At 47.7% G+C, this 26,240-nt stretch overlaps 1 protein-coding gene across 1 annotated transcript in view; it reads right to left on the bottom strand.

Moving 5' to 3' along the window:
* The window catches only part of LOC137560743 (zinc finger protein 850-like), a 159,759-nt gene that overhangs the window by 22,610 nt on the left and 110,909 nt on the right, over positions 1-26,240 (bottom strand). Inside the window, exon 5 of the mRNA XM_068271894.1 lies at positions 9,960-10,569. Coding sequence (XP_068127995.1) covers positions 9,960-10,569 — 610 coding nt within the window. The remainder of the gene's footprint in view (positions 1-9,959; positions 10,570-26,240) is intronic.

Genomic DNA, 26,240 nt, shown 5'->3' with positions numbered 1-26,240 from the left:
GAGCAGGCATGTAGGGGGAGCTGTTCTGATGGTCATCACTCTAGTGACTCCTGGCGACCCGGAAGAGGCTGCTGGGGGTCTTTAGGTAAGAAAGAAGGGAGACAGAAGATAATGGGGGAAGCGTTGGCCATCAGGACAGCTCCCGCTACATCCTTGCTCCCTGTTTCTCCTATGCTTTTCGGCTTTGGTATCCTTTAACATATTTAGCAATTTTGGCGATTCTGGTATGAATTTGACCTCTAATGTTTGCCCCTTGAGTTGAATTCAAAACTGTCTTGCAGAAAAATCACAAAACCAGCCAAAGTTCATGAAAAAAAATTAGAAACTGCCAGAGAGGTGTTCTCACTCATTCCTAGTTACCACCACACCCAAATACACCACTGAAAAAGCAGGATACCAGGTCTATCCCAAAAATTCAGCATGTAGAACATAGAAAAAGACCAGCACAATGATTTGAGCTACTCTCCCTTCCTCAGGTGCCCAGTGTTCTGTGATCTCTGATATGGTGTTTTTTTGTTCAATAGAGAATGCTGTGGTTTATCAAACTGCAGACACATCTTATAGAATAACAATTCAAACAATATTTTCAGCATAGAAAAATGTTTAAAAAATTACAGTTTTTATTAAAACAAACTTAAATCACATAACCACCTCCATCAATGAGCAGATAAAATACACATCAGATCAAAACATGTAAAAAAACCCTAACTATCCCACCACCGTAAGTTAATGAGGGCCTCAAAATGTTTTTCAACTCCCAGTTGACATAATTTATCTAATCCCAATGCCAAACACAAATTCATACAAATACAGAAATAAAAAAAATGTAGAATCACTCCCCATCAAAGTCAAAGATAGATTTTTTAGGGCACGTTACAGATCATAAACCTAACAGTACATGACACACTGATTAAATGGGAATCCTATTATTATAGCCCTTTGTGCACATAATGTAAATTTATATTTTAAAAAATGGCCAGGTTTCCATGTACCAGCTGATCACTAGAGTTGGGCCGAACGGTTCGCCTGCGAACGGTTCCATGCGAACTTCAGTGGTTCGCGTTCGCGTCCCGCAGGCGAACCTTTGCGGAAGTTCGGTTCGCCCCATAATGCACATGGAGGGTCAACTTTGACCCTCTACATCACAGTCAGCAGGCCCAGTGTAGCCAATTAGGCTACACTAGCCCCTGGAGCCCCACCCCCCCTTATATAAGGCAGGCAGCGGCGGCCATTACGGTCACTCGTGTGCCTGCGTTAGTGAGAGTAGGGCGAGCTGCTGCAGACTGTCTCTCAGGGAAAGATTAGTTAGGCTTAACTTGTTCCTGTCTGGCTGCATACCTGTTCTGTGAACCCACCACTGCATACCTGTGCTGTGAACCCACCACTGCATACCTGTGCTGTGAACCCACCACTGCATACCTGTGCTGTGAACCCACCACTGCATACCTGTGCTGTGAACCCACCACTGCATACCTGTTCAGTGAACCCACCACTGCATACCTGTGCTGTGAACCCACCACTGCATACCTGTTCAGTGAACCTGCCACTGCATACCTGTTCTGTTCAGTGGACCCGCCACTGTATACCTGTTCATTGAACCCACCACTGCATACCTGTGCTGTGAACCCACCACTGCATACCTGTTCTGTGAACCCACCACTGCATACCTGTGCTGTGAACCCACCACTGCATACCTGTTCAGTGAACCTGCCACTGCATACCTGTTCTGTTCAGTGGACCCGCCACTGTATACCTGTTCATTGAACCCACCACTGCATACCTGTGCTGTGAACCCGCCACTGCATACCTGTTCTGTGAACCCACCACTGCATACCTGTGCTGTGAACCCACCACTGCATACCTGTTCAGTGAACCTGCCACTGCATACCTGTTCTGTTCAGTGGACCCGCCACTGTATACCTGTTCATTGAACCCACCACTGCATACCTGTGCTGTGAACCCACCACTGCATACCTGTTCTGTGAACCCACCACTGCATACCTGTTCAGTGAACCCGCCACTGCATACCTGTTCTGTTCAGTGGACCCGCCACTGTATACCTGTTCAGTGAACCCGCCACTGCATACCTGTTGTGTTCAGTGAACCTGCCACTGCATACCTGTTCTGTGAACCCGCCACTGTATACCTGTTCTGTTTAGTGAACCCGCCACTGTATACCTGTTCTGTTTAGTGAACCCGCCACTGCATACCTGTTCTGTTCAGTGGACCCGCCACTGTATACCTGTTCAGTGAACCCACCACTGCATACCTGTTCTGTTCAGTGGACCCGTCACTGTATACCTGTTCTGTTTAGTGAACCCGCCACTGCATACCTGTTCTGTTCAGTGGACCCGCCACTGTATACCTGTTCAGTGAACCCGCCACTGCATACCTGTTCTGTTCAGTGGACCCGCCACTGTATACCTGTTCAGTGAACCCGCCACTGCATACCTGTTCTGTTCAGTGAACCCGCCACTGCATACCTGTTGTGTTCATTGAACCCGCCACTGCATACCTGTTCTGTTCAGTGGACCCGCCACTGTATACCTGTTCAGTGAACCCGCCACTGCATACCTGTTCTGTTCAGTGAACCCGCCACTGCATACCTGTTGTGTTCATTGAACCTGCCACTGCATACCTGTTCTTTGAACCCGCCACTGTATACCTGTTCTGTTTAGTGAACCCGCCACTGTATACCTGTTCTGTTTAGTGAACCCGCCACTGCATACCTGTTCTGTTCAGTGGACCCGCCACTGTATACCTGTTCAGTGAACCCGCCACTGCATACCTGTTGTGTTCAGTGAACCTGCCACTGCATACCTGCTATGTGAACCCGCCACTGTATACCTGTTCTGTTTAGTGAACCCGCCACTGCATACCTGTTCTGTTCAGTGGACCCGCCACTGTATACCTGTTCAGTGAACCCGCCACTGCATACCTGTTCTGTTCAGTGAACCCGCCACTGTATACCTGTTCTGTTTAGTGAACCCGCCACTGCATACCTGTTCTGTTCAGTGGACCTGCCACTGCATACCTGTTCTGTGAACCCGCCACTGTATACCTGTTCTGTTTAGTGAACCCGCCACTGTATACCTGTTCTGTTTAGTGAACCCGCCACTGCATACCTGTTCTGTTCAGTGGACCCGCCACTGTATACCTGTTCAGTGAACCCGCCACTGCATACCTGTTGTGTTCAGTGAACCTGCCACTGCATACCTGTTCTGTGAACCCGCCACTGTATACCTGTTCTGTTTAGTGAACCCGCCACTGTATACCTGTTCTGTTTAGTGAACCCGCCACTGCATACCTGTTCTGTTCAGTGGACCCGCCACTGTATACCTGTTCAGTGAACCCGCCACTGCATACCTGTTGTGTTCAGTGAACCTGCCACTGCATACCTGTTCTGTGAACCCGCCACTGTATACCTGTTCTGTTTAGTGAACCCGCCACTGCATACCTGTTCTGTTCAGTGGACCCGCCACTGTATACCTGTTCAGTGAACCCGCCACTGCATACCTGTTGTGTTCAGTGGACCCGCCACTGTATACCTGTTCAGTTAACCCGCCACTGCATACCTGTTGTGTTCAGTGAACCTGCCACTGCATACCTGTTCTGTGAACCCGCCACTGTATACCTGTTCTGTTTAGTGAACCCACCACTGTATACCTGTTCTGTTTAGTGAACCCGCCACTGCATACCTGTTCTGTTCAGTGGACCCACCACTGTATACCTGTTCAGTGAACCCGCCACTGCATACCTGCTGTGTTCAGTGAACCTGCCACTGCATACCTGTTCTGTGAACCCGCCACTGTATACCTGTTCTGTTTAGTGAACCCGCCACTGTATACCTGTTCTGTTTAGTGAACCCGCCACTGCATACCTGTTCTGTTCAGTGGACCCGCCACTGTATACCTGTTCAGTGAACCCGCCACTGCATACCTGTTGTGTTCAGTGGACCCGCCACTGTATACCTGTTCAGTGAACCCGCCACTGCATACCTGTTGTGTTCAGTGAACCTGCCACTGCATACCTGTTCTGTGAACCCGCCACTGTATACCTGTTCTGTTTAGTGAACCCGCCACTGTATACCTGTTCTGTTTAGTGAACCCGCCACTGCATACCTGTTCTGTTCAGTGGACCCGCCACTGTATACCTGTTCAGTGAACCCGCCACTGCATACCTGTTGTGTTCAGTGAACCTGCCACTGCATACCTGTTCTGTGAACCCGCCACTGTATACCTGTTCTGTTTAGTGAACCCGCCACTGCATACCTGTTCTGTTCAGTGGACCCGCCACTGTATACCTGTTCAGTGAACCCGCCACTGCATACCTGTTGTGTTCAGTGGACCCGCCACTGTATACCTGTTCAGTTAACCCGCCACTGCATACCTGTTGTGTTCAGTGAACCTGCCACTGCATACCTGTTCTGTGAACCCGCCACTGTATACCTGTTCTGTTTAGTGAACCCGCCACTGTATACCTGTTCTGTTTAGTGAACCCGCCACTGCATACCTGTTCTGTTCAGTGAACCCGCCACTGCATACCTGTTCAGTGAACCCGCCACTGCATACCTGTTCTGTTCAGTGAACCCACCGCATCAGTGCGCATACCTGTGCAGTTAAGTGAACCCACCTACCTACGTGAGTGCACGCAGTGTGATATACCACTCCGTGCATACCCGATATGGACAAAACAGGTAGAGGAAGAGGTAGTGCCAGAGCCAGAGGAAGGCCACCCGGCAGGTCTGCGCGAGGTCGTGTAAATGTAATTTCGTGTGGACCTGGCCCACAGTACAGTGCTCGGAAGAAGGCACGTCCCATCACCTCCCAAGATTGTCAGGACGTGGTTGAGTATTTAGCGACACAGAACACCTCATCTTGCTCAGCCACCAGCGCTACTACTAGCACCACTTCCGCTGCATTTGACACTTCGCAAGAATTATTTAGTGTTGAAATCACTGATGCACAGCCATTGTTGTTACAGCCAGATGAATTTTCACCAGCTCATATGTCTGCGTTACGCGGCAACACTATGGATGTAACGTGTAAGGAGGATGAAGGACCTACTGATGGTGCATGTTTGGATTTTTCTGAGTCAAGCGAAGCTGGGCAGGATGATTACGATGATGACGATGATAGGGATCCTCTGTATGTTCCCAATAGAGGAGATGAAGAGGGGGACAGTTCAGAGGGGGAGTCAGAGAGTAGTAGGAGGAGAGAAGTTGCTGAAAGAAGCTGGGGTAGCTCTTCGTCAGAAACAGCTGGTGGCAGAGTCCGGCACCATGTATCGCCACCTATGTACAGCCAGCCAACTTGCCCTTCAGCATCAGCTGCTGAGGTCCCCATAGTGCCCACATCCCAGGGTGGCTCAGCGGTGTGGAAATTTTTTAATGTGTGTGCCTCAGATCGGACCAAAGCCATCTGTTCACTCTGCCAACAAAAATTGAGCCGTGGAAAGGCCAACACTCACGTAGGGACAAGTGCCTTACGAAGGCACCTGGAGAAAAGGCACAAACAGCAATGGGATGGCCACCTGAGCAAAAGCAGCAGCAGCACACAAAAGCAAAGCCACCCTCCTTCTCCTCTTCCTCCTCCATCAGGTGCATTATCTGCTTCTGCCGCTTTCTCCCTTCCACCTTCAAAGGCACCCTCCTCCACTCCGCCTCTGCCCTTGAGCGGTTCCTGCTCCTCTGCCCACAGCAGCAGTCAGGTGTCCGTGAAGGAAATGTTTGAGCGGAAGAAGCCAATTTCGGCCAGTCACCCCCTTGCCCGGCGTCTGACAGCTGGCGTGGAGGAACTGTTAGCTCGGCAGCTGTTACCATACCGGCTGGTGGACTCTGAGGCCTTCCGTAAATTTGTGGCCATCGGAACACCGCAGTGGAAGATGCCAGGCCGCACTTATTTTTCGAGAAAGGCCATACCCCAACTGCACCGTGAAGTTGAGAGGCAAGTGGTGTCATCTCTTGCAAAGAGCGTTGGGTCAAGGGTACACCTGACCACGGATGCCTGGTCTGCCAAGCACGGGCAGGGCCGCTACATTACCTACACAGCCCATTGGGTGAACCTGGTGGTGAACGATGGCAAGCAGGGCGCAGCGGACCAAATTGTGACACCTCCACGGCTTGCAGGCAGGCCTCCTGCCACCGCCTCTCCTCCTGCTACATGCTCTTCGCTGTCCTCCTCCTCCTTGGCTGAGTGGCAGTTCTCCTCTCCAGCTACACAGCCCCAGCTCCGCAGGGCCTATGCTGCATGCCAGGTAAGACGGTGTCACGCCATCTTAGACATGTCTTGTCTCAAAGCGGAGAGTCACACTGGAGCAGCTCTCCTGGCTGCTCTTAAGAAACAGGTGGATGAGTGGCTGACCCCGCACCACCTGGAGATAGGCAACGTGGTGTGCGACAACGGCAGCAATCTGCTTGCCGCTTTGCATATGGGGAAGCTGACACACATACCCTGCATGGCACATGTCATGAATCTAGTGGTTCAAAGATTTGTGGCAAAGTACCCTGGCTTAGCGAATGTCCTGAAGCAGGCCAGGAAGTTCTGTGGGCATTTGAGGCGGTCTTACACAGCCATGGCACGCTTTGCGGAAATTCAGCGCAAAAACAACATGCCGGTGAGACGCCTCATTTGCGATAGCCCGACTCGCTGGAACTCGACCCTGCTCATGTTCTCCCGCCTGCTAGAACAGAAGAAAGCCGTGACCCACTACCTCTACAACTACAGTAGAATGAAACAGTCTGGGAAGATGGGGATGTTCTGGCCCGACAACTGGACACTGATGGAAAATGCATGCAGGCTCATGCGGCCGTTTGAGGAGGTGACCAACCTGGTGAGCCGCAGTGAGGGCACCATCAGCAACTTAATTCCCTACGCTTACTTCTTGGAGCGTGCTGTGCGTAGAGTGGCGGATGAAGCTGTGAATGAGCGTGACCAGGAACCGTTACAGCAGGAACAGTCATGGGACCAATTTTCATCAGACCCAGCTGTTTCCTCAACACCTGCGGCAGCACAGAGGGGGGAGGAGGAGGAAGAAGAGAAGTCGTGTGCAGAAGACGAGTCAGACTCAGAGGATGATGAGCAAGGTGTTTCTTTGGGGGAGAAGGAGGAGGAGGAGGAGGAGGGGACAGCGGCAGGAGAACAACCTCAGCAGGCATCGCAAGGGGCTTGTGCTGCTCAACCTTCCCGTGGTATTGTTCGCGGCTGGGGGGAGGAGGTTGACTTACCTGACGTCACTGAGGAAGAGCAAGAGGAGATGGAGGGTACTGGATCCGACTTTGTGCAGATGTCGTCTTTTATGCTGTCCTGCCTGTTGAGGGACCCCCGTATAAAAAACCTCAAGGGGAATGACCTGTACTGGGTGGCCACACTACTAGACCCTCGGTACAGGCACAAAGTGGCGGACCTGTTACCAACTCACCGGAAGGTGGAAAGGATGCAGCACATGTAGAACCAGCTGTCAACTATGCTTTACAATGCCTTTAAGGGTGATGTGACGGCACAACGCCAGCAAGGTACCACTGCCACTAATCCTCCTCCCGTGTCCACGCAGTCAAAGACAGGACGCTCCAGCGATCTCATAGTGATGTCGGACATGCGGACATTCTTTAGTCCAACGCCTCGCCGTAGCCCTTCCGGATCCACCCTCCACCAACGCCTGGAACGGCAGGTAGCCGACTACCTGGCCTTAAGTGTGGATGTAGACACTGCTGTGAACAGCGATGAGGAACCCTTGAACTACTGGGTGCGCAGGCTTGACCTGTGGCCAGAGCTGTCCCAATTTGCCATCCAACTTCTCTCCTGCCCTGCCGCAAGCGTCCTGTCAGAAAGGACCTTCAGCGCAGCTGGAGGCATTGTCACAGAGAAGAGAAGTCGCCTAAGTCACAAAAGTGTTAAGTACCTCACCTTTATCAAAATGAATGAGGCATGGATCCCGGAGGGCTGCTGCCCGCCCCAAGACTAAGTCAGTCCCCGCACACACAGCATCTCTGCCTGCACGCCGTGTGACTGGCTGCCTGGCCTGCCCCAAGAGGACTAAGTCGCTCCCAGTCCCTCCACACAGCATGCCTGCCTGCAGGCCGCTTGACTACCTTCTCCGCCACCACCAACAGGGTCCGGGACTCCAGGCGGATTGCTGAATTTTTTAGGCCGCTGCTAGCAGCGGCCGCTGTAATAATTTTTCTGGTGCGTGTACATGACTGCCTAATTTTTCTGGCGGCACTGCGGGCAGCTGCAACAACAAAAGAAAAGGCATGTACATGCGCCCATTCCCCTTCGTGATCATTACCTTGCCGTGGTGAAGGGGCTTGCGTATCACAATGAAGCAATGACCGGCGCCTAGATGAGTGTCTCGGGGGGCACACCCACGATAATAAGGTCGTTGCCTCATTGTGGTCAGACTAAATTTGATCAGCTGGACAGTCACTGTTCTGTCATTCAGCTACATCAGCCAGGCGACCATATGGGCTGTAAAGCCACCAAAACCTGCACTCTCGCCATGGTGCGCACCAGTCCAGCACGGCCGTCACTACACAAACAGCTGTTTGCGGTGCGTTACACGGTGAGTTTGGTGTGTCAGTGTGAAGCAGTACCTTAATTACACTACCTGATTGATGTATACACATGCAAGATGTTTGAAAGCACTTTAGGCCTGTCATTTAGCATTCAATGTGATTTCTGCCCTTAAAACGCTGCTTTGCGTCAAATCCAGATTTTTCCCCGGGACTTTTGGCATGTATCCCACTCCGCCATGCCCCCCTCCAGGTGTTAGACCCCTTGAAACATCTTTTCCATCACTTTTGTGGCCAGCATAATTATTTTTTTTTTCAAAGTTCGCATCCCCATTGAAGTCTATTGCGGTTCGCGAACTTTAACGCGAACCGAACCTTCCACGGAAGTTCGCGAACCAGGTTCGCGAACCTAAAATCGGAGGTTCGGCCCAACTCTACTGATCACAGTTAATTTAATTTGTGATTGTCTTAAAGAGAGTCTGAAGCGAGAATAAATCTCGCTTCAGACCTCATAAATAGCAGGGGCACGTGTGCCCCTGCTAAACCGCCGCTATAGTGCGGCTTAACGGGGGTCCCTTCACCCCCTCGATACAGCCGGGGAGCGCTTCCTGGTTGGGGCAGGGCTAACCGCCGCAGCCCTGCCCCATGCGCGTCTGTCAGCGCGTATCTCCGCCTCTCCCCCGCCCCTCTCAGTCTTCCTTCACTGAAAGGGGCGGGGGAGAGGCGGCGATGCGCCGCTGATAGACGCGACTGGAGGCCGGGCTGCGGCCGTTAGCCCTGCCTCCGTCTGCGACCAAGTGTCGCAGTGGGGGGTTTGGGGGTGAAGGGACCCCCGTTAAGCCTTGCTATAGCGGCGGTTTAGCAGGGGCACACGTGCCCCTGCTATTTATGAGCTCTGAAGCGAGATTTATTCTCGCTTCAGAGTCTCTTTAATATGTCACCAAAAACAACATACTTTCTGCCTGTTCTGTGATCTCTGATGGTGGATTAAGCTTCTTAGAGGTGCATGAAGCTGCAGTTATATTGCTGTATGCAGACAGTGCGGGGCAATATTAGCATTACTACTGGAATCAAGTTACTGCGAGTTTTGCTATTAGCACAACCTGTGGTGCTTAAATACTGCTGGCGTTGCTACAATAACAAGCATTAGTAATGTTGTTAAAGTGAACCTAAAGTCACGTTAAAGTGAACCTAAAGTGACTTTAGGTTCACTTTAATGTAGCAATGATCGTTTTCCACGAGTACCATGGATCATACTAATAATGGAACTTATGGTAACTCGCTGCCGGCAGTAACGGTAATATTGCTGTGCACTGTCTGTGTACAGAAATATTACTGCAGCTTCATGCATCAACCCCCAAATCACATGTTAATTAATAAATCTGTTCTACTTATCAATGATCATTATCTTATGATGCTACAGCAACATGTTTATTAAAACACAGTTTACAGGCTGACAGCCACTCGCTCATGTATCTTCTGATGTCTTCTCAGATTTGACTGTACTGAGAAGATCTTGTCACATTCTGAGCAGCTAAAGGGCTTTTCTCCTGTGTGAGTTCTCTGATGCCGAGTAAGAGTTGAATCCTGTGAGAACCTTTTATCACATTCTCTACATTTATATGGTTTCTCTCCAGTGTGAATGCGGAGATGGATACTAAATGCTTGTTGAGTGCTGAAGGACTTATCACATTCAGAGCAAGAAAACAGCTTCACTCCAGTATGAATCACCTGGTGGTATTTGAGGCTTGCTTTTGAAGTAAAAAGTTCTTCACATTCTGAGCAAGGAAACAGCTTCTCTCCTGTGTGAATCCTCTGGTGTTCTATGAGGCTGTATTTTGTGGCAAAACATTTCTGACATTCAGAGCAGGAAAAATTCTTCCCTCCAGTATGAATCCTCTGATGCCTTATAAGGTGTGACTTGTTAGTAAAAGATTTGTCACATTCTGAGCAGGAAAAAGGCTTCTCTCCAGTATGAATCCTCTGATGAATCATGAGGCTTCCCTTCTGACTGAAACATTTTTGACATTTGGGGCAGAAAAATGGCCTCTCCCCAGTGTGTCTCCTCTGGTGTCTAATAAGCTCTGATGGAAGATAGAAGCTTTTCTCACACTCTGAGCAGTGATGCATCTTGTCTCCTCTGTGACTCATCATGGGCTGCTGGAAATACTTTTTGCTCCTGCAATTGATTATATTATATGTTATTGTTGCTGTATTGTCAAAAGCTCTGTCAGCGTATCAAACAAAAAATGGTCTATTAAAGGTTTGCTCATTCAGATTCCACAGAAATGCAATTGCCGCATTTCAGATTGGAAATCTGTATTTCCACATTGGAATGTGGAACTTGGAAATACTAATGCGAAACACAGGTACTTGCGGAATTGTGAAAATTTATGTGGAAATTGCGCTTAACGATATGCAGTAATTTTAAGCCGAAGAATCAGAAGACTCAGAATGAATAAACCAATCAGTGAATGCGGATTTTAGGCAAAAATGTTGGTGGAAAATCCGCATTACCGATATTGGGTAATTTTAAGCCAATCAGTAGACTCAGAAAGTCTGAATGAATTAGCCAATCAGATAATGCGTTTTTTTCGCAGAACTCCGCTTACCGATTTTTGGTAATTTTAGGCCAATCAGAACTTTAGAAGACTTACTATGAATAAGTTAATCAGAGAACGTGAAAATTTATTTTTGGTGGAAAATCCGCATCAGAATGTGGAAACACATGGAAGGAGTAAATCGATAGCGGTAATCGGCATTTCCGATCATCCCTAGTCTATTAGAAACCTATACTTCAGATGACAATCCCTTTTAAGATACTTGAAACTAGCACATGATAATCCATAATGCGGCTTATTAGATCATCATATACAAGAATTACACAGAAAAATTGTCATCTCTACAAAATGCAATTGGAATAATGTTCCTTAACTGTGGTCAGTGCCCATTGATGTGGACATACTACGCTGTGCATGTGCATTATGTTAGGTTGGCAGCCTTCTGAATTTGCTCCCCGCATGTGTGAATACACCCATAGAAGGAGACAAGCAGGGAGCACAGTCACAAGGCTGCTGATCTGACATACTGTGCATGCGCACACAGCGTAATATATCCAGTTGTAAGGATGCTGAACATTCTGACTAGGGTTACCAAATAGAGCCTTTTACTGCACAATGGAGGGTGACACTGGCACCTGGGATGTGCATAAAGCATCTGCACCCCTACCTACACACACTTATAACATCTGTTTTTCTCTGCTGGCTCAGATCAGGTATCCTTTAACATAAAAGGAAAGTTTTCATGGCCACAATATGCGAACAGGTACAATCTTGTAGCATAATAGGTTTGTTTTCATGCAATAAAAAACAAACAAAAAACTAAAAAAAAACTAATAAGATTTGTGCATTGGAGGAACAATTTAGACTAACATGTAATTAATCAACAACAATAGAACAGATATATAAAACACATTTAGAATTCCTCTCAGGATAAAACAAAATACTAACTTTATCATTATTAGGAAGGTTCCAACATATTACATATTGCTGGATTCACCACACATCAATGATTTTTTGGCTTTTGTACATTAATTTAAAATGACAATTGAAAATTATGTTTGCATTTACACATATAGGAGTACATTTGTCCAGGAGTAAAATGCACTGTAAATTTATTTTTCCTGTGTAGATTTCACTTACACTGGGAATTAGAAGCTGACAGCTCTGAACCTCTCACCGACAGGTTTTAGATTCGTCTGCGTCCTTCTGGGGTTTTCTCAGGAATATCTTTATGATCAGAAGCACTCCCTGAAAAGAAGTGCACCAAAGCAGTTAATTTGCATGTACAGTTTGTTTTTAAAATCAGGTGCTGTTATAGAACACAATGTAAATGTGCAGCTTTGGTGCACTGAGTAATTAAATTTGATATTGAGGTTTAACTATTATATAGCTGAACTCCAACTATTGGCATAGCAAGTGGTGGGGTTGGGCAGTCAGCATTGAGGATTGCGGATTAGAGACAGTGCTGATACAGCCAAGTACCACTATCGGCTATATGTATACCGGAGTAATGTTATTGGCTATGATGAAGCTGAAAAGCTCATCTATAGAGGCTAGTGTGGTGCTTAGTAAAGCAGGGTTAGTGCTAGGAGATAGGGTAACAAGTTCAGGTGAGGGTTAGTTATAGGAGGGTTAGTGTGGCTTGATATAGGCGAGTTAGTGTTATTAGATAGGTTAGAGGGGGTAAGATTTGTTAGTGTTAGGAGGCTAAGCTCAATTTAACATTAGGAGTGTTAAAGATAATTAAGCAATGATAATAATAACATGCATATTACTGATGCTAGGCTGGTATTATAATATTATTAGCAATATTCATAACAACAGTAATAATAGTTTGAAAATAAACACATGCCTCTTTTATTTAGATGCACAGTGCACTCTCCAGCTGCCAGAACCATGTGCCATAAAAAAAGCAGGCTTGTTGGCATCTTTGTGTAGGTCCTTCCCAGGCGGTGCTTTGTTACTGCCTTGTGCCACTATTCCTCATACCACTTACCCTGAGATGACTCTGATTAATGTACCCTCTGGCCACTCATTTGCAAACCTCAGACTTTAGTACTTATTTGGCCACTGCATTTCAAAATATGTTTTACCACTATTTTAAAATATTACATTATTACATTGTCTACGTAGAGATAATCAGGGTAGCACTGAACTTGATATTAATGCAGGAAATGAATACATTAATGTTACCTTATAACTGATCTACATACCGCATTGTGACTGATTCTTAAACTCTGATAAACTATAAATCCCTTTTATCATCCCTAGTTTGTTAATCAAATTATTTTTGCCTGTAGGATTTATTCAGAATTCTTTATGTACAATAACATTATTTACACTTTATTTTAAAATCAACAAACAAAATTGACACAAAGAGCAACTGTTAACAAGAATTTAAATATTTCAATCATATGCCCCCCAAAAATCTCTCCAGTATAGCCCAGGCATAACACAAGCCTTAGTGCTCTTCTTCTAACAGGTACACTTTTGTACAATATAAAACCTACACATGTGCCACCCAGTCATAAGAGTTACTCTTACTGGCTTATGAAATATCACATTTATTAACATAATTTATCTTTAAAATACAAACTAAAGAAGGAAAAATAATACAATACAATCCTAACTACAATGTGTTTAGACTAATATTACAACTGAGTAAATCAGAATGGTCATAGTTACCTGGTAGGATGCAGTATAGGGGCTCCTTATTCCTGTGAAGTCTCTGCTATTCTGCTGTCTGACTTAGGCCTGACCCATCTTTTATTCTCATCTTCTCCATTTACTAGCATAAGGTTGTTTTCCATTGGTTAAAAAAAATGTATTGTTAAGAACAAAAGGTGTGTTTACGATATTGTTAAAAGACAGTTCCAAGACCTCTTTATGTAAATTAACCCCCGACCAGCAAGGTGATAACTTCATTAACATTCCACAATATGAACAAAAGGCAAATGGAAGGAGCTGACCAAAGTTGGAGATTCTTCAATAACATAACAATAGATGGAACCACAATGAATAGGTCAGTAGAGGATGGACAGTTTCAGTGTTCTATGCATACATAATAATGTGTTCAGTACCAAATTCACAAATTTGGAAAGCACTCTTCTCAAAATCTTCTTACAAACTTCATATGAATATGCATATCTTTGTTTTAAGTCAAATTTTATTGATTTTTTTTAACAACGAAAGGTGGCACTGGTGATATAGACAGCACAAACACATGCAACAAAACAAAACAATTACAGTGGAGCAGAGCAGCACTCCCATTTACAAATATCACAGATTACTACAAACCTGTCTATGCTGAATCCAGATTAGGGTTCGATTAATCTAAGTTAAAGTGGACCCAAATTACCGTAAAAATACAAGATTTCAGAAATTAAATCTATTTTCTAAATTATAATAATAAAACGCAGCCTTTTTTCAGCTGCATGATGACAAATCTAAAATATTTTACATTTATTGGAGGAACCCATCCCTTCCTTTCATATTGCCGGGACAGAATCCGGCAAAATGCTGGAGTAGGTGGTGTCTGGCAATGGAGGAATTGCTAATGGCTGCCACCTGTATAACCCTAGTTATGAAAAGAGAAGGGTGAAAAGCATGCACTGAAATGCTCATAGGCTTGAAGGAGTGTTTATTTTTCTTTGTATGTGTGAGAGTGGTGCAACTAAATATTTTTAATTAAAAAAATGTTTGATTTGGGTCCACTTTAAGCCCTCTCTACACCATGCAATAGCAACCTTCGATTGTAAATGCGATCAATAAATCTGATCGAATTTGACACAATCGAAGGTGCCAAAAAAGCAACATTGTATGTTCCCAGTCGATTTTTTGGTCGCATGAGATCAGATTATCGAACTCAATAGGATCGGACAGGTTGGATTTTATCTCATTTTCTCGAATGCAACCGCAATATTCGCACCGTTTGTAGCTGGTTTATATTTGCAATCGATCAATCGAACGCAATCACGGTCGAGCTGCCCGCAGCCCAGGACAGCCCACAACCAAAAAAGGGAGTTGCTCAAGTGGAAAGGTTTGAGCACAAAAAGTACTGAAAAAGCTCAGCACTTTACCTGGGTGAATTCCACAAATGAAACCCATTTATAATTAATCTGGAGCTCATGTGTACCTTGTGCAATTTAAATCAGCATGTACGCAGCTAGTTCCTGATGTTACGCCATTTGATGCCAGGGATGGGGGAGTGACACAAAACATTGCTGAGCGAGGTGATTTCCCATGCTGCCAGTGCAAAAGGGAGGGCAGAGGAGACTATATCTGTGGCCTGTGGACAACTACATCCAGATTACAATTCCTTCATGGTGGCGGGCAGTGGTGCTCAACAGAGCTCGAATATTCGAGTAGCTCGAATATTCGAGCTCTTTTTCTGCTATTCGAGCTCGGTATTCGAGCTCCGAATAGCTGCAGCTATTCGAATGGGGTATTCGAGTACACTCGAATAGCCCATTCACTATTCGAGCTATTCGAGCAAACGGCGCTATTCGAGCTCGGGTACCGAGCTCGAATAGCGTCATAGCCCAGATTGATGTCCTTAGAGCCAATCAGAGGGCTCCCAGGCCCTCTGACGGCAGCCAATCACAGAGGGGGACCCTGGCCAGCCCCTACCCTATAAATAGCGGCCGCCATTTTAGGTTTCTCCGTCCTTGCCTGAGACTTGCATAGAGAGAGAGTTGCTCCTTTGTGCTTTGGCTTAGCAAGAGCTCTATTGTGGTCATTTACCTAGCGTTTTTGCTCACATACACCTCCTATACACACCTATATTGTTGTTAGTTAGATAGACATTGTATTTTAGTTAGTAGCTTTTGTGTTACATAGACAGAGACAGCTGCTGCAGGCAAGCTTACACAGCTTTAGGCCTCAGGGCCTGCCTGTGTGGGCAGCTGTTCTCTCCTGTCCTCTGTTAGTATATTTCTCTCATCTATACCAGTATTTCTGCTGTCCTTTACTACTGATTGATTCTGTATTTAGTATTGTAGTTATACTGTACTAGGACACTCACTGTCACTGTTCATAGGCTAAGGCTAAGGCTACTAGCTCCTGCGTGTGTGCACTCACTGTCTTGTACACACACACTCTATTTCCTTCTGATTACTGATTGATTATTGTAATTAGTTGTACTTACTGTTACTACTTACTCTTACTGTACTAGGAGTCTAGGACACTCAGTCACTGTTCATAGGCTACTAGCTCCTGCGTGTGTGCACTCACTCACTGTCTGTGTACTGTAGTGTACACACACACTCTATTTCCTTCTGATTACTGATTGATTATTGTAATTAGTTGTACTTACTGTTACTACTTACTCTTACTGTACTATAGGAGTCTAGGACACTCAGTCACTGTTCATAGGCTACTAGCTCCTGCGTGTGTGCACTCACTGTCTGTGTACAACACACTCTATTTCCTTCTGAAGTTCTGATTACTGATTGATTATTGTAATTAGTTGTACTTACTGTTACTACTTACTCTTACTGTACTAGGACACTCAGTCACTGTTCATAGGCTAGCTCCTGCGTGTGTGTGTGCACTCACTGTCTGTGTAGTGTGTACACACTACACACACTCTATTTCCTTCTGATTACTGATTGATTATTGTAATTTCTAGTTGTACTTCCTGACTGTTACTACTTACTTACTGTATTAGGGACACTCACTCAGTCACTGTTCATAGGCTAGCTCCTGCGCATGTTTGCGCGTGCGTGCACTCACTGTCTGTAGTGTACACACACACTAAATTTCCTTGTGATTACTACTGATTATTGTAACTTCTAGTTGTACTTCCTGACTGTTACTACTTACTTACTGTACTAGGGACACTCACTCAGTCACTGTTCATAGGCTAGCTCCTGCGCATGTTTGCGCGTGCGTGCACTCACTGTCTGTAGTGTACAGACACTAAATTTCCTTGTGATTACTACTGATTATTGTAACTGCTAGTTGTACTTCCTGACTTTTACTACTTACTTACTGTACTAGGGACACTCACTCAGTCACTGTTCATAGGCTAGCTCCTGCGTGTGTTTGCGCGTGCGTGCACTTACTGTCTGTAGTGTACACACACTAAATTTCCTTGTGATTACTACTGATTATTGTAACTTCTAGTTGTACTTCCTGACTGTTACTACTTACTTACTGTAGTAGGGACACTCACTCAGTCACTGTTCATAGGCTAGCTCCTGCGCGTGTTTGCGCGTGCGTGCACTCACTGTCTGTAGTGTACACACACTAAATTTCCTTGTGATTACTACTGATTATTGTAACTGCTAGTTGTACTTCCTGACTTTTACTACTTACTTACTGTACTAGGGACACTCACTCAGTCACTGTTCATAGGCTAGCTCCTGCGCGTGTTTGCGCGTGCGTGCACTCACTGTCTGTAGTGTACACACACTAAATTTCCTTGTGATTACTACTGATTATTGTAACTTCTAGTTGTACTTCCTGACTGTTACTACTTACTTACTGTACTAGGGACACTCACTCAGTCACCTCACCCACCAACCCACTCCATTAAAGTACCCCACTTTTAACTCGCCCTTTTAAAAAACTTTTGTCTTTACGCCCAAAACATCGAAGATGTCTGGACGTGGCAGCCAGTGCGGTTTGGGCAAGGGGAAGGGCAGCAAGGGAATCAGGAGGAGAGGGAGCAGCATTGTGGCAGGCCGCGGCCGCGCCACCATGCACAGTTCCGCAGCAGCAGCAGCAGCGTCAGTGGCTAACATTCCTCCCATAGCCACTGGCCGTGGACGCCTTGGGCGCCGCCCAGCAGGAGCATCTGCAACTCACGCTGCAGAGATACAGCAGCAGCAGCGTGTAGCACCTGCTCCGATTTTCCTCCAGCCGGGTCGGAAACGTCCCATTGAGGAAAAGCATGCAGACACTGTGGTGCAACTCATGACGGAGGATGAGCAGCCCGCCATCAGCTCTGCATCCGAGGCCTCCACCCTCACCACCACCACCACCACCCCTGTTCGCAGCAGCCGCCCAGCAGGGTCTGGGGAGGAGGCCAGTTCACCGTCACAAGTTGGCGACCTGTCACTCAGCAGTATTTTTACCCCAGGCACCATCAGGGTATTGTCTGCTGTTGTTGGCGATTTGGAGGAGGAGATGCTGATGGGCACTTTGGGGGATGAGGGATTGGACAGCAAGACTGTGGCGACAGTCAAGCAGCCCATCCATGCATCAGGAGAGGAGTTTGGGGGGTCATCATCCCAGCAGGACATGTTTCAGGAGGGGGAGGATGATGATGACCCGGTGACAGACAGAGACTGGGTGCCACCACCTCCAGGGGATGTCGTCCTCAGCAGCTCTGAGGAGGAGGAGGAGGATGCGCTTGTGGGCCTTGCAAGGAGGCGCATCATTGCAAGCATTGGCAGCAGTAGGCAGGTCCCACAGCCTGCTGGTGTCTCAGGCTCAGCAGCAGCAGCAGCAGCATCTGCCTGTACCACCACCAGCCGCACCCAAGCCCCCCCCCCCAACCACCACAGGGAGACAGGCAGCAGCGCTTCCATGCCGTAGGGGGATGTTTCTGTCACCAATCTGGCGATTTTTCACCATGCCCACTGTGTACAGCAAGTACGCCACTTGCAACCACTGTCAGCGGAAGTTGAGCAGAGGTGCAGACCCCTTAAAGTTCAGCACCAGCTCGCTCATCAACCACCTTGCTGCGAAACATTTCCACCAGCATGAGGAGTTCCAGAGGCTGAAGGCATCTGGTGCTGACAGTGGCACCACACCCATCACTGCACAGCCTTCAGCAGCAGCAGCAGCAGCAACAGCAGCCACCCGCCCTCCTGCTCCTCCAGCAGCACCAGCAGGAGTGCGGAAACGCACTGCTCCTCCCCCCTCTGCAACTCCTGCCGCCGACACTGAGGCCTGTTCTGGCAGCCAGTCCTCAGTGGCCTCCTCCGCTGTGTCTGCTGATTCCCGTGCCAGCAAAAGGCCACGCCAGAGCCTTTTGAGCGAGTCCTTCCAGGGGGTGGTTAGGGCTCTGCCTCCCAGCAGCCGTCGCGTGCGGCAGCTGAACGGCTTGCTGGCACGGGCCATGTGCTCCCAACTCCTGCCGTACACGCTCGTGCAGGAGGGGAGCGACATTCGTGCGCTGCCTGCTTGCGCAGCCCCAGACTGGCAGCTCCCCAGCAGACACTTCTTTGCCCGCAAGGCCATTCCTGCACTGCACCGCTTTGTGATGGCCAATGTGGAGCAAGGGCTGGAGCACGCGGTTGGTGAAAGGATCCACGTCACCATGGACTCCTGGAGCAGCCGCTTCGGGACAGGCCGCTACCTGTCCTTCACTGTCCACTGGGTCAGCTTGGTGGAAGGGGGTGAGGATGGGAGAGCAGCAGCGGGCACAGCAGCAGCAGCAACACAGTGGGTGGTGCCACCCCGCAGGGTCAGGGGAACTGCAGCAGGTTCCTCCGATCCTCTGCCATCCTCCGGCACACCTGGCCAAACCCCCCACCTCAGCAGCAGCGTGAAGGCCCGCCACTGCCAAGCGCTGCTGCACTTGGTCAGCCTTGGGAAGACCAAGCTGACGGCAACCCATGTGTTGGCCAAACTCCAGGAGCAGGAGAGGATTTGGCTGACCCCCAGAGGCCTCAGAGTCGGAGAGGTGGTGACCGACAATGGGGCCAATCTGGTTGCCGCAATAGACAGGGGACACCTGACCCACATCCCCTGTCTTGCCCACGTGCTGAACCTGGTGGTGCAGAAGTTCTTGCGCACCTACCAGGGGATGGGCGAACTGCTGGAAACGGCAAGGAACGTTGTGCGTCACTTCCGGCGCTCGGCTGCAGCCTGTGCGAGCCTGGAAGACGTGCAAAAGGAGCTGGAGCTGCCACGCCATCGGCTGATCCTTGACGTTCCGACTCGCTGGAACTCCACCCTGGCGATGTTGGAGCGTCTGGTTGAACAGAAGCACGCTGTCAACCAGTACCTTGCCCTGGCCACTGTTTCCGCCGCTCAGAGAAGGGACAAGACCAGCAACATCCCGTCCATCGTCCCCGATGATGACTGGAGGCACATGCAGCAGGTGTGCTTAGTGCTGGCTCCCTTTCTGCAGGCCACTAACATGGTGAGCAGGGACCATGCTATGGTCTGCGAGTGGGTGCCCCTGGTTTGTCTGCTGAACAGGGCCCTCGATGCTTTGCTGGAACAGGGAGCGGCAGCCTTGGACCAGCAGGAGCGGCAAGCAGCTGCACAGTCCACCTCTGAGGGGGAGGAGGAGGAGGACTTGGTGGAGGTCCCTGACCTTGCTGCTGATGAAGGGGAGCAGCACAGTGCAGCTGAGTTGGTGCGGGGGTGGAGAGAGGATGAGGCTGACGAGGCAGAGGAGGATGAGGACAGCAGCACTGCCGTCGATGTGCCAGCAGACGTGGCCCGCCTCTTCCCAATGGCAGCGCACATGCTGACGTGCCTGCGCAGGGACCCCAGGGTGATCCAGATGAAGCAGAGGGAGGACATCTGGATCAGCATGATGTTGGACCCACGCCTCAAGGGGAAGTTGAGCCAGTTCCTGCCGCCTGCAGGAGGAGACCCAGCGCAACAAATAAGGAGCTTGCAGCAGGCCCTTGTTGAGCGCTTGGAGGAAGCCTTCCCCCAGCCTTCCACCCCCACTGTCCAGCAGCCAGCACAGAGGCAGCAGCAGGTGCCTGCATCCAGCAGCAAGCACCCCACAGACCTGCTGTCTCTCAGCCACGAGCTCTACAGGACTGTAGAGGCTCCGGCAGCAGTGACTAGAGAGGAGGTGCATACAGCAGCATCCTCCTCCGGTCACAGCCAGCGCCTGACCCGCATGGTGGCTGACTACATGGGGTCCTACAGCGGGCTTGACAGCGATGCCCCTGTTGATCCCATGGAGTATTGGGTCAAGCGCCTGGAGATCTGGAGCGAGCTGGCGCAGTACGCCCTGGAAGTGCTGTCCTGCCCCCCTTCCAGCGTGCTGTCCGAGCGCTGCTTCAGTGCAGCTGGTGGTGTGGTCACCGAGAAATGCTCACGTCTGTCTCACAAGTCTGTGGACAGACTGACGTTTCTGAAGATGAACCAGGCGTGGGTGGAAGGCGAGTTCCTGGCCGCTGTTGTCGGCGAGAGGGGGACATGAACTGGCTAAGAACCATCGTTAATGTGCCTTACCACCCTTTACCACCTCCTGGCTCCTGCTCACTAAGCCAGCCTGGTTCACTTTGACTATTACGTCGCCTGCAGCCACACATTTTACACCTACAGTAGGCTGCTGTGTACTGCCCTTCTGCTGTCTGTCTGTGTTTCCCACTGCCAGGGTACACAGATTTACCTTCTGCTGCCACTCTGCCACCAGCTATTACGTCAAACAATAGCTATATATCTGTGTAATTTGTTTTACAAACAAAACCAAAAAACCATTAAAAAAAAAAAGGTTTAATTTTTCAGAGGTGCCCGGGTTGAAAACTGTGTTGTCCCAGTTGTGTATTGGACACGATGTGGGCTGCACGACCGCTGTCTGGGACCTCCTGTTGTGTTCATTTACGGCCTGGTATCACCGCTAGGTACCAGGGCTATTATGTCACGCTGCCTGCCTGCTGCCACACTCACACTACTCCTCCATTCCTCCTGCTGCTGTCTGTCTGTGTTTCCCACTGCCAGGGTACACAGAATTACCTTCTGCTGCCAGTCTGCCACCAGCTATTACGTCAAACAATAGCTGCACACATAATTACTCCTCCATTCCTCCTGCTGCTGCTGCTGTCTGTCTGTGTTTACCAACGCCAGGGTACACAGATTTACCTTCTGCTGCCACTCTGCCACCAGCTATTACGTCAAAAAATAGCTATATCTGTGTAATTGGTTGTAAAACCAAAACTACAAAACCATTACAAAAAAAAGGTTTAATTTTTCTGAGGTGCCCGGGTTGAAAACTGTGTTGTCCCAGTTGTGTATTGGACACAATGTGGGCTGCACGACCGCTGTCTGGGACCTCCTGTTGTGTTTATTTACGGCCTGGTATCACCGCTAGGTACCAGGGCTATTATGTCACGCTGCCTGCCTGCTGCCACACTCACACTACTCCTCCATTCCTCCTGCTGCTGCTGTCTGTCTGTGTTTCCCACTGCCAGGGTACACAGAATTACCTTCTGCTGCCACACTGCCACCAGCTATTACGTCAAACAATAGCTGCTCACATTACTCCTCCATTCCTCCTGCTGCTGCTGCTGTCGGTCTGTGTTTCCCACTGCCAGGGTACACAGAATTACATTCTGCTGCCACTCTGCCACCAGCTATTACGTCAAACAATAGCTATATCTGTCTAATTTTGTTGTAAAAACAAAACAAAAAAACCATTAAAAAAAAAAAGGTTTAATTTTTCTGAGGTGCCCGGGTTGAAAACTGTGTTGTCCCAGTTGTGTATTGGACACAATGTGGGCTGCACGACCGCTGTCTGGGACCTCCTGTTGTGTTTATTTACGGCCTGGTATCACCGCTAGGTACCAGGGCTATTATGTCACGCTGCCTGCCTGCTGCCACACTCACACTACTCCTCCATTCCTCCTGCTGCTGCTGTCTGTCTGTGTTTCCCACTGCCAGGGTACACAGAATTACCTTCTGCTGCCACACTGCCACCAGCTATTATGTCAAACAATAGCTGCTCACATTACTCCTCCATTCCTCCTGCTGCTGCTGCTGTCGGTCTGTGTTTCCCACTGCCAGGGTACACAGAATTACATTCTGCTGCCACTCTGCCACCAGCTATTACGTCAAAAAATAGCTATATCTGTGTAATTTGTTGTAAAAACAAAACAAACCCCCCCCCCCCCCAAAAAAAGGTTTAATTTTTCTGAGGTGCCCGGGTTGAAAACTGTGTTGTCCCAGTTGTGTATTGGACACGATGTGGGCTGCACGACCGCTGTCTGGGACCTCCTGTTGTGTTCATTTACGGCCTGGTATCACCGCTAGGTACCAGGGCTATTATGTCACGCTGCCTGCCTGCTGCCACACTCACACTACTCCTCCATTCCTCCTGCTGCTGTCTGTCTGTGTTTCCCACTGCCAGGGTACACAGAATTACCTTCTGCTGCCAGTCTGCCACCAGCTATTACGTCAAACAATAGCTGCACACATAATTACTCCTCCATTCCTCCTGCTGCTGCTGCTGTCTGTCTGTGTTTCCCAACGCCAGGGTACACAGATTTACCTTCTGCTGCCACTCTGCCACCAGCTATTACGTCAAAAAATAGCTATATCTGTGTAATTGGTTGTAAAACCAAAACTACAAAACCATTACAAAAAAAAAAGGTTTAATTTTTCTGAGGTGCCCGGGTTGAAAACTGTGTTTTCCCAGTTGTGTATTGGACACAATGTGGGCTGCACGACCGCTGTCTGGGACCTCCTGTTGTGTTTATTTACGGCCTGGTATCACCGCTAGGTACCAGGGCTATTATGTCACGCTGCCTGCCTGCTGCCACACTCACACTACTCCTCCATTCCTCCTGCTGCTGTCTGTCTGTGTTTCCCACTGCCAGAGTACACAGAATTACCTTCTGCTGCCAGTCTGCCACCAGCTATTACGTCAAACAATAGCTGCACACATAATTACTCCTCCATTCCTCCTGCTGCTGCTGCTGTCTGTCTGTGTTTCCCAACGCCAGGGTACACAGATTTACCTTCTGCTGCCACTCTGTCACCAGCTATTACGTCAAAAAATAGCTATATCTGTGTAATTGGTTGTAAAACCAAAACTACAAAACCATTACAAAAAAAAAGGTTTAATTTTTCTGAGGTGCCCGGGTTGAAAACTGTGTTGTCCCAGTTGTGTATTGGACACAATGTGGGCTGCACGACCGCTGTCTTGGACCTCCTGTTGTGTTTATTTACGGCCTGGTATCACCGCTAGGTACTAGGGCTATTATGTCACGCTGCCTACCTGCTGCCACACTCACACTACTCCTCCATTCCTCCTGCTGATGCTGCTGTCTGTCTGTGTTTCCCACTGCCAGGGTACACAGAATTACCTTCTGCTGCCAGTCTGCCACCAGCTATTACGTCAAACAATAGCTGCTCACATTACTCCTCCATTCCTCCTGCTGCTGCTGCTGTCGGTCTGTGTTTCCCACTGCCAGGGTACACAGAATTACATTCTGCTGCCACTCTGCCACCAGCTATTACGTCAAACAATAGCTATATATCTGTGTAATTTGTTTTACAAACAAAACCAAAAAACCATAAAAAAAAAGGTTTAATTTTTCTGAGGTGCCCGGGTTGAAAACTGTGTTGTCCCATTTGTGTATTGGACACGATGTGGGCTGCACGACCGCTGTCTGGGACCTCCTGCCTGCTGTGTTTATTTACAGCCCTGGTATCACCGCTAGGTACCAGGGCTATTATGTCACGCTGCCTGCCTCATTGACTGCCTGCTGCCACACACTCATCCTCCTCCTCCTGCTGCTGAATTTACCTCCTGCTGTCTGTGTGTTTCCACTGCCAGGGAGCACATACAATGGCGCTTCCAACATGCGTGCGCCACCAGCTATTTGTTACGCTCAAAAATAGCTGCATTTCTTTAAAAAAAAAATTGAAAAGAGAAATAAGTGAAGAAGAAGACGATATAGAAGAAGATGAAGAAGAAGAAGATGAAGAAGAAGAAGAAGGAGAAGAAGAAGAAGATGAAGATGAAGAAGAAGAAGATGAAGAAGATGAAGAAGATGAAGAAGATGAAGAAGAAGATGAAGAAGATGAAGAAGAAGATGAAGAAGAAGATGAAGAAGATGAAGAAGAAGATGAAGAAGATGAAGAAGAAGAAGATGAAGAAGAAGAAGATGAAGAAGAAGAAGATGAAGATGAAGAAGAAGAAGATGAAGAAGATGAAGAAGATGAAGAAGATGAAGAAGAAGATGAAGAAGATGAAGAAGAAGATGAAGAAGATGAAGAAGAAGAAGATGAAGAAGAAGAAGATGAAGAAGATGAAGAAAAAGAAGATGAAGAAGAAGAAGATGATGATGAAGAAGATGAAGAAGATGAAGAAGAAGAAGAAGACAATATAAAAGAAGAAGAAGAAGATATAGAAGAATATACTGTATAGAAGAAGAAGATATAGAAGAAGAAGATATAGAAGAAGAAGAAGAAGATATAGAAGATAAAGAAGAAGAAGAAGTATATACAGTACTGAACAAAATTCTGGACACAACTTCTCTTTTCACCTTTTTTTTTTAAAGGAACATCCCCACATAATCACTTGCTGTTGTTACTTGGAAAAAAAGATGTTTCTTGCATCATTCACCCTCAAAACAAGTGTTGGAAGCTATTTAAGGCCATTTCGAATAGTCAGCTCGAATAATGAGCTCGAATACCGACTCGAATAGTGAGCTCGAAGTCCGAGGTCGAATCGAATAGTAAAAATTATTCGACTCGAATATTCGACTGACCTCGAATAATTTACTATTCGAATTCGACCAAACTCGAATTTTAAAAAGGGGTATTTGAGCACCACTGGTGGCGGGAGTTTAGCAGCAGGAAGAGCCTTCATTTGGCTCTCCCTGTGACCAACTGTATGGTGGCAGAGTCCACTGTACGTGAATACAGGGGCATAGTGTATAGCACTTTTCGCCTTGCAGCGAATTCAAATCCAGGCCAGTGTGTAAAGTATCACCAATACTGTGTTACACAGTATTGGTAATGCAGGTTTATTCAGACATATGCGTCATTCACAGTGTGGCCTTGCGCTGTGTATGTTGCACACCGTTAACTCACTGTGTTACCTGTAAACACAGATGATACACACAGATACAAAGAGCATTGTATCAAGCATACATGTATACAGCATAAATGTTTGATACCGCTTTCTCATGGGGACGTTGTGTTGTAATACTGCCGTTCATTTTCAATGTCGAATTACAGCACAACGTCTGCCGTTGAATAAGCCAATATATGTGTAAAAAAAAAACAAAAAAACAAAAAAACAGTGTCAATTTCTGGCACACCACTCCTAGGACAGGTTTACAACTTTCCAAATTTGATTACCAGTTACACTGCAGATACAGAAGTAAGAGGTTACACCTTTGCACATTTTTCAGATTCCAAAAAGCTTTATTTTTTTAAAACAAATTAAAAAAAATATAAATATTACAACTTTATAAAGAGACTCTGAAGTAAATAAAGAAAAATTAAAAAAAAGCGTT

Source organism: Hyperolius riggenbachi, chromosome 3 (genome assembly GCF_040937935.1).
Source record: "Hyperolius riggenbachi isolate aHypRig1 chromosome 3, aHypRig1.pri, whole genome shotgun sequence".
NCBI lineage: Eukaryota > Metazoa > Chordata > Amphibia > Anura > Hyperoliidae > Hyperolius > Hyperolius riggenbachi.
Note: the sequence above shows the minus strand (reverse complement) of the source record. Positions and strands in the feature narration are given on the sequence as shown.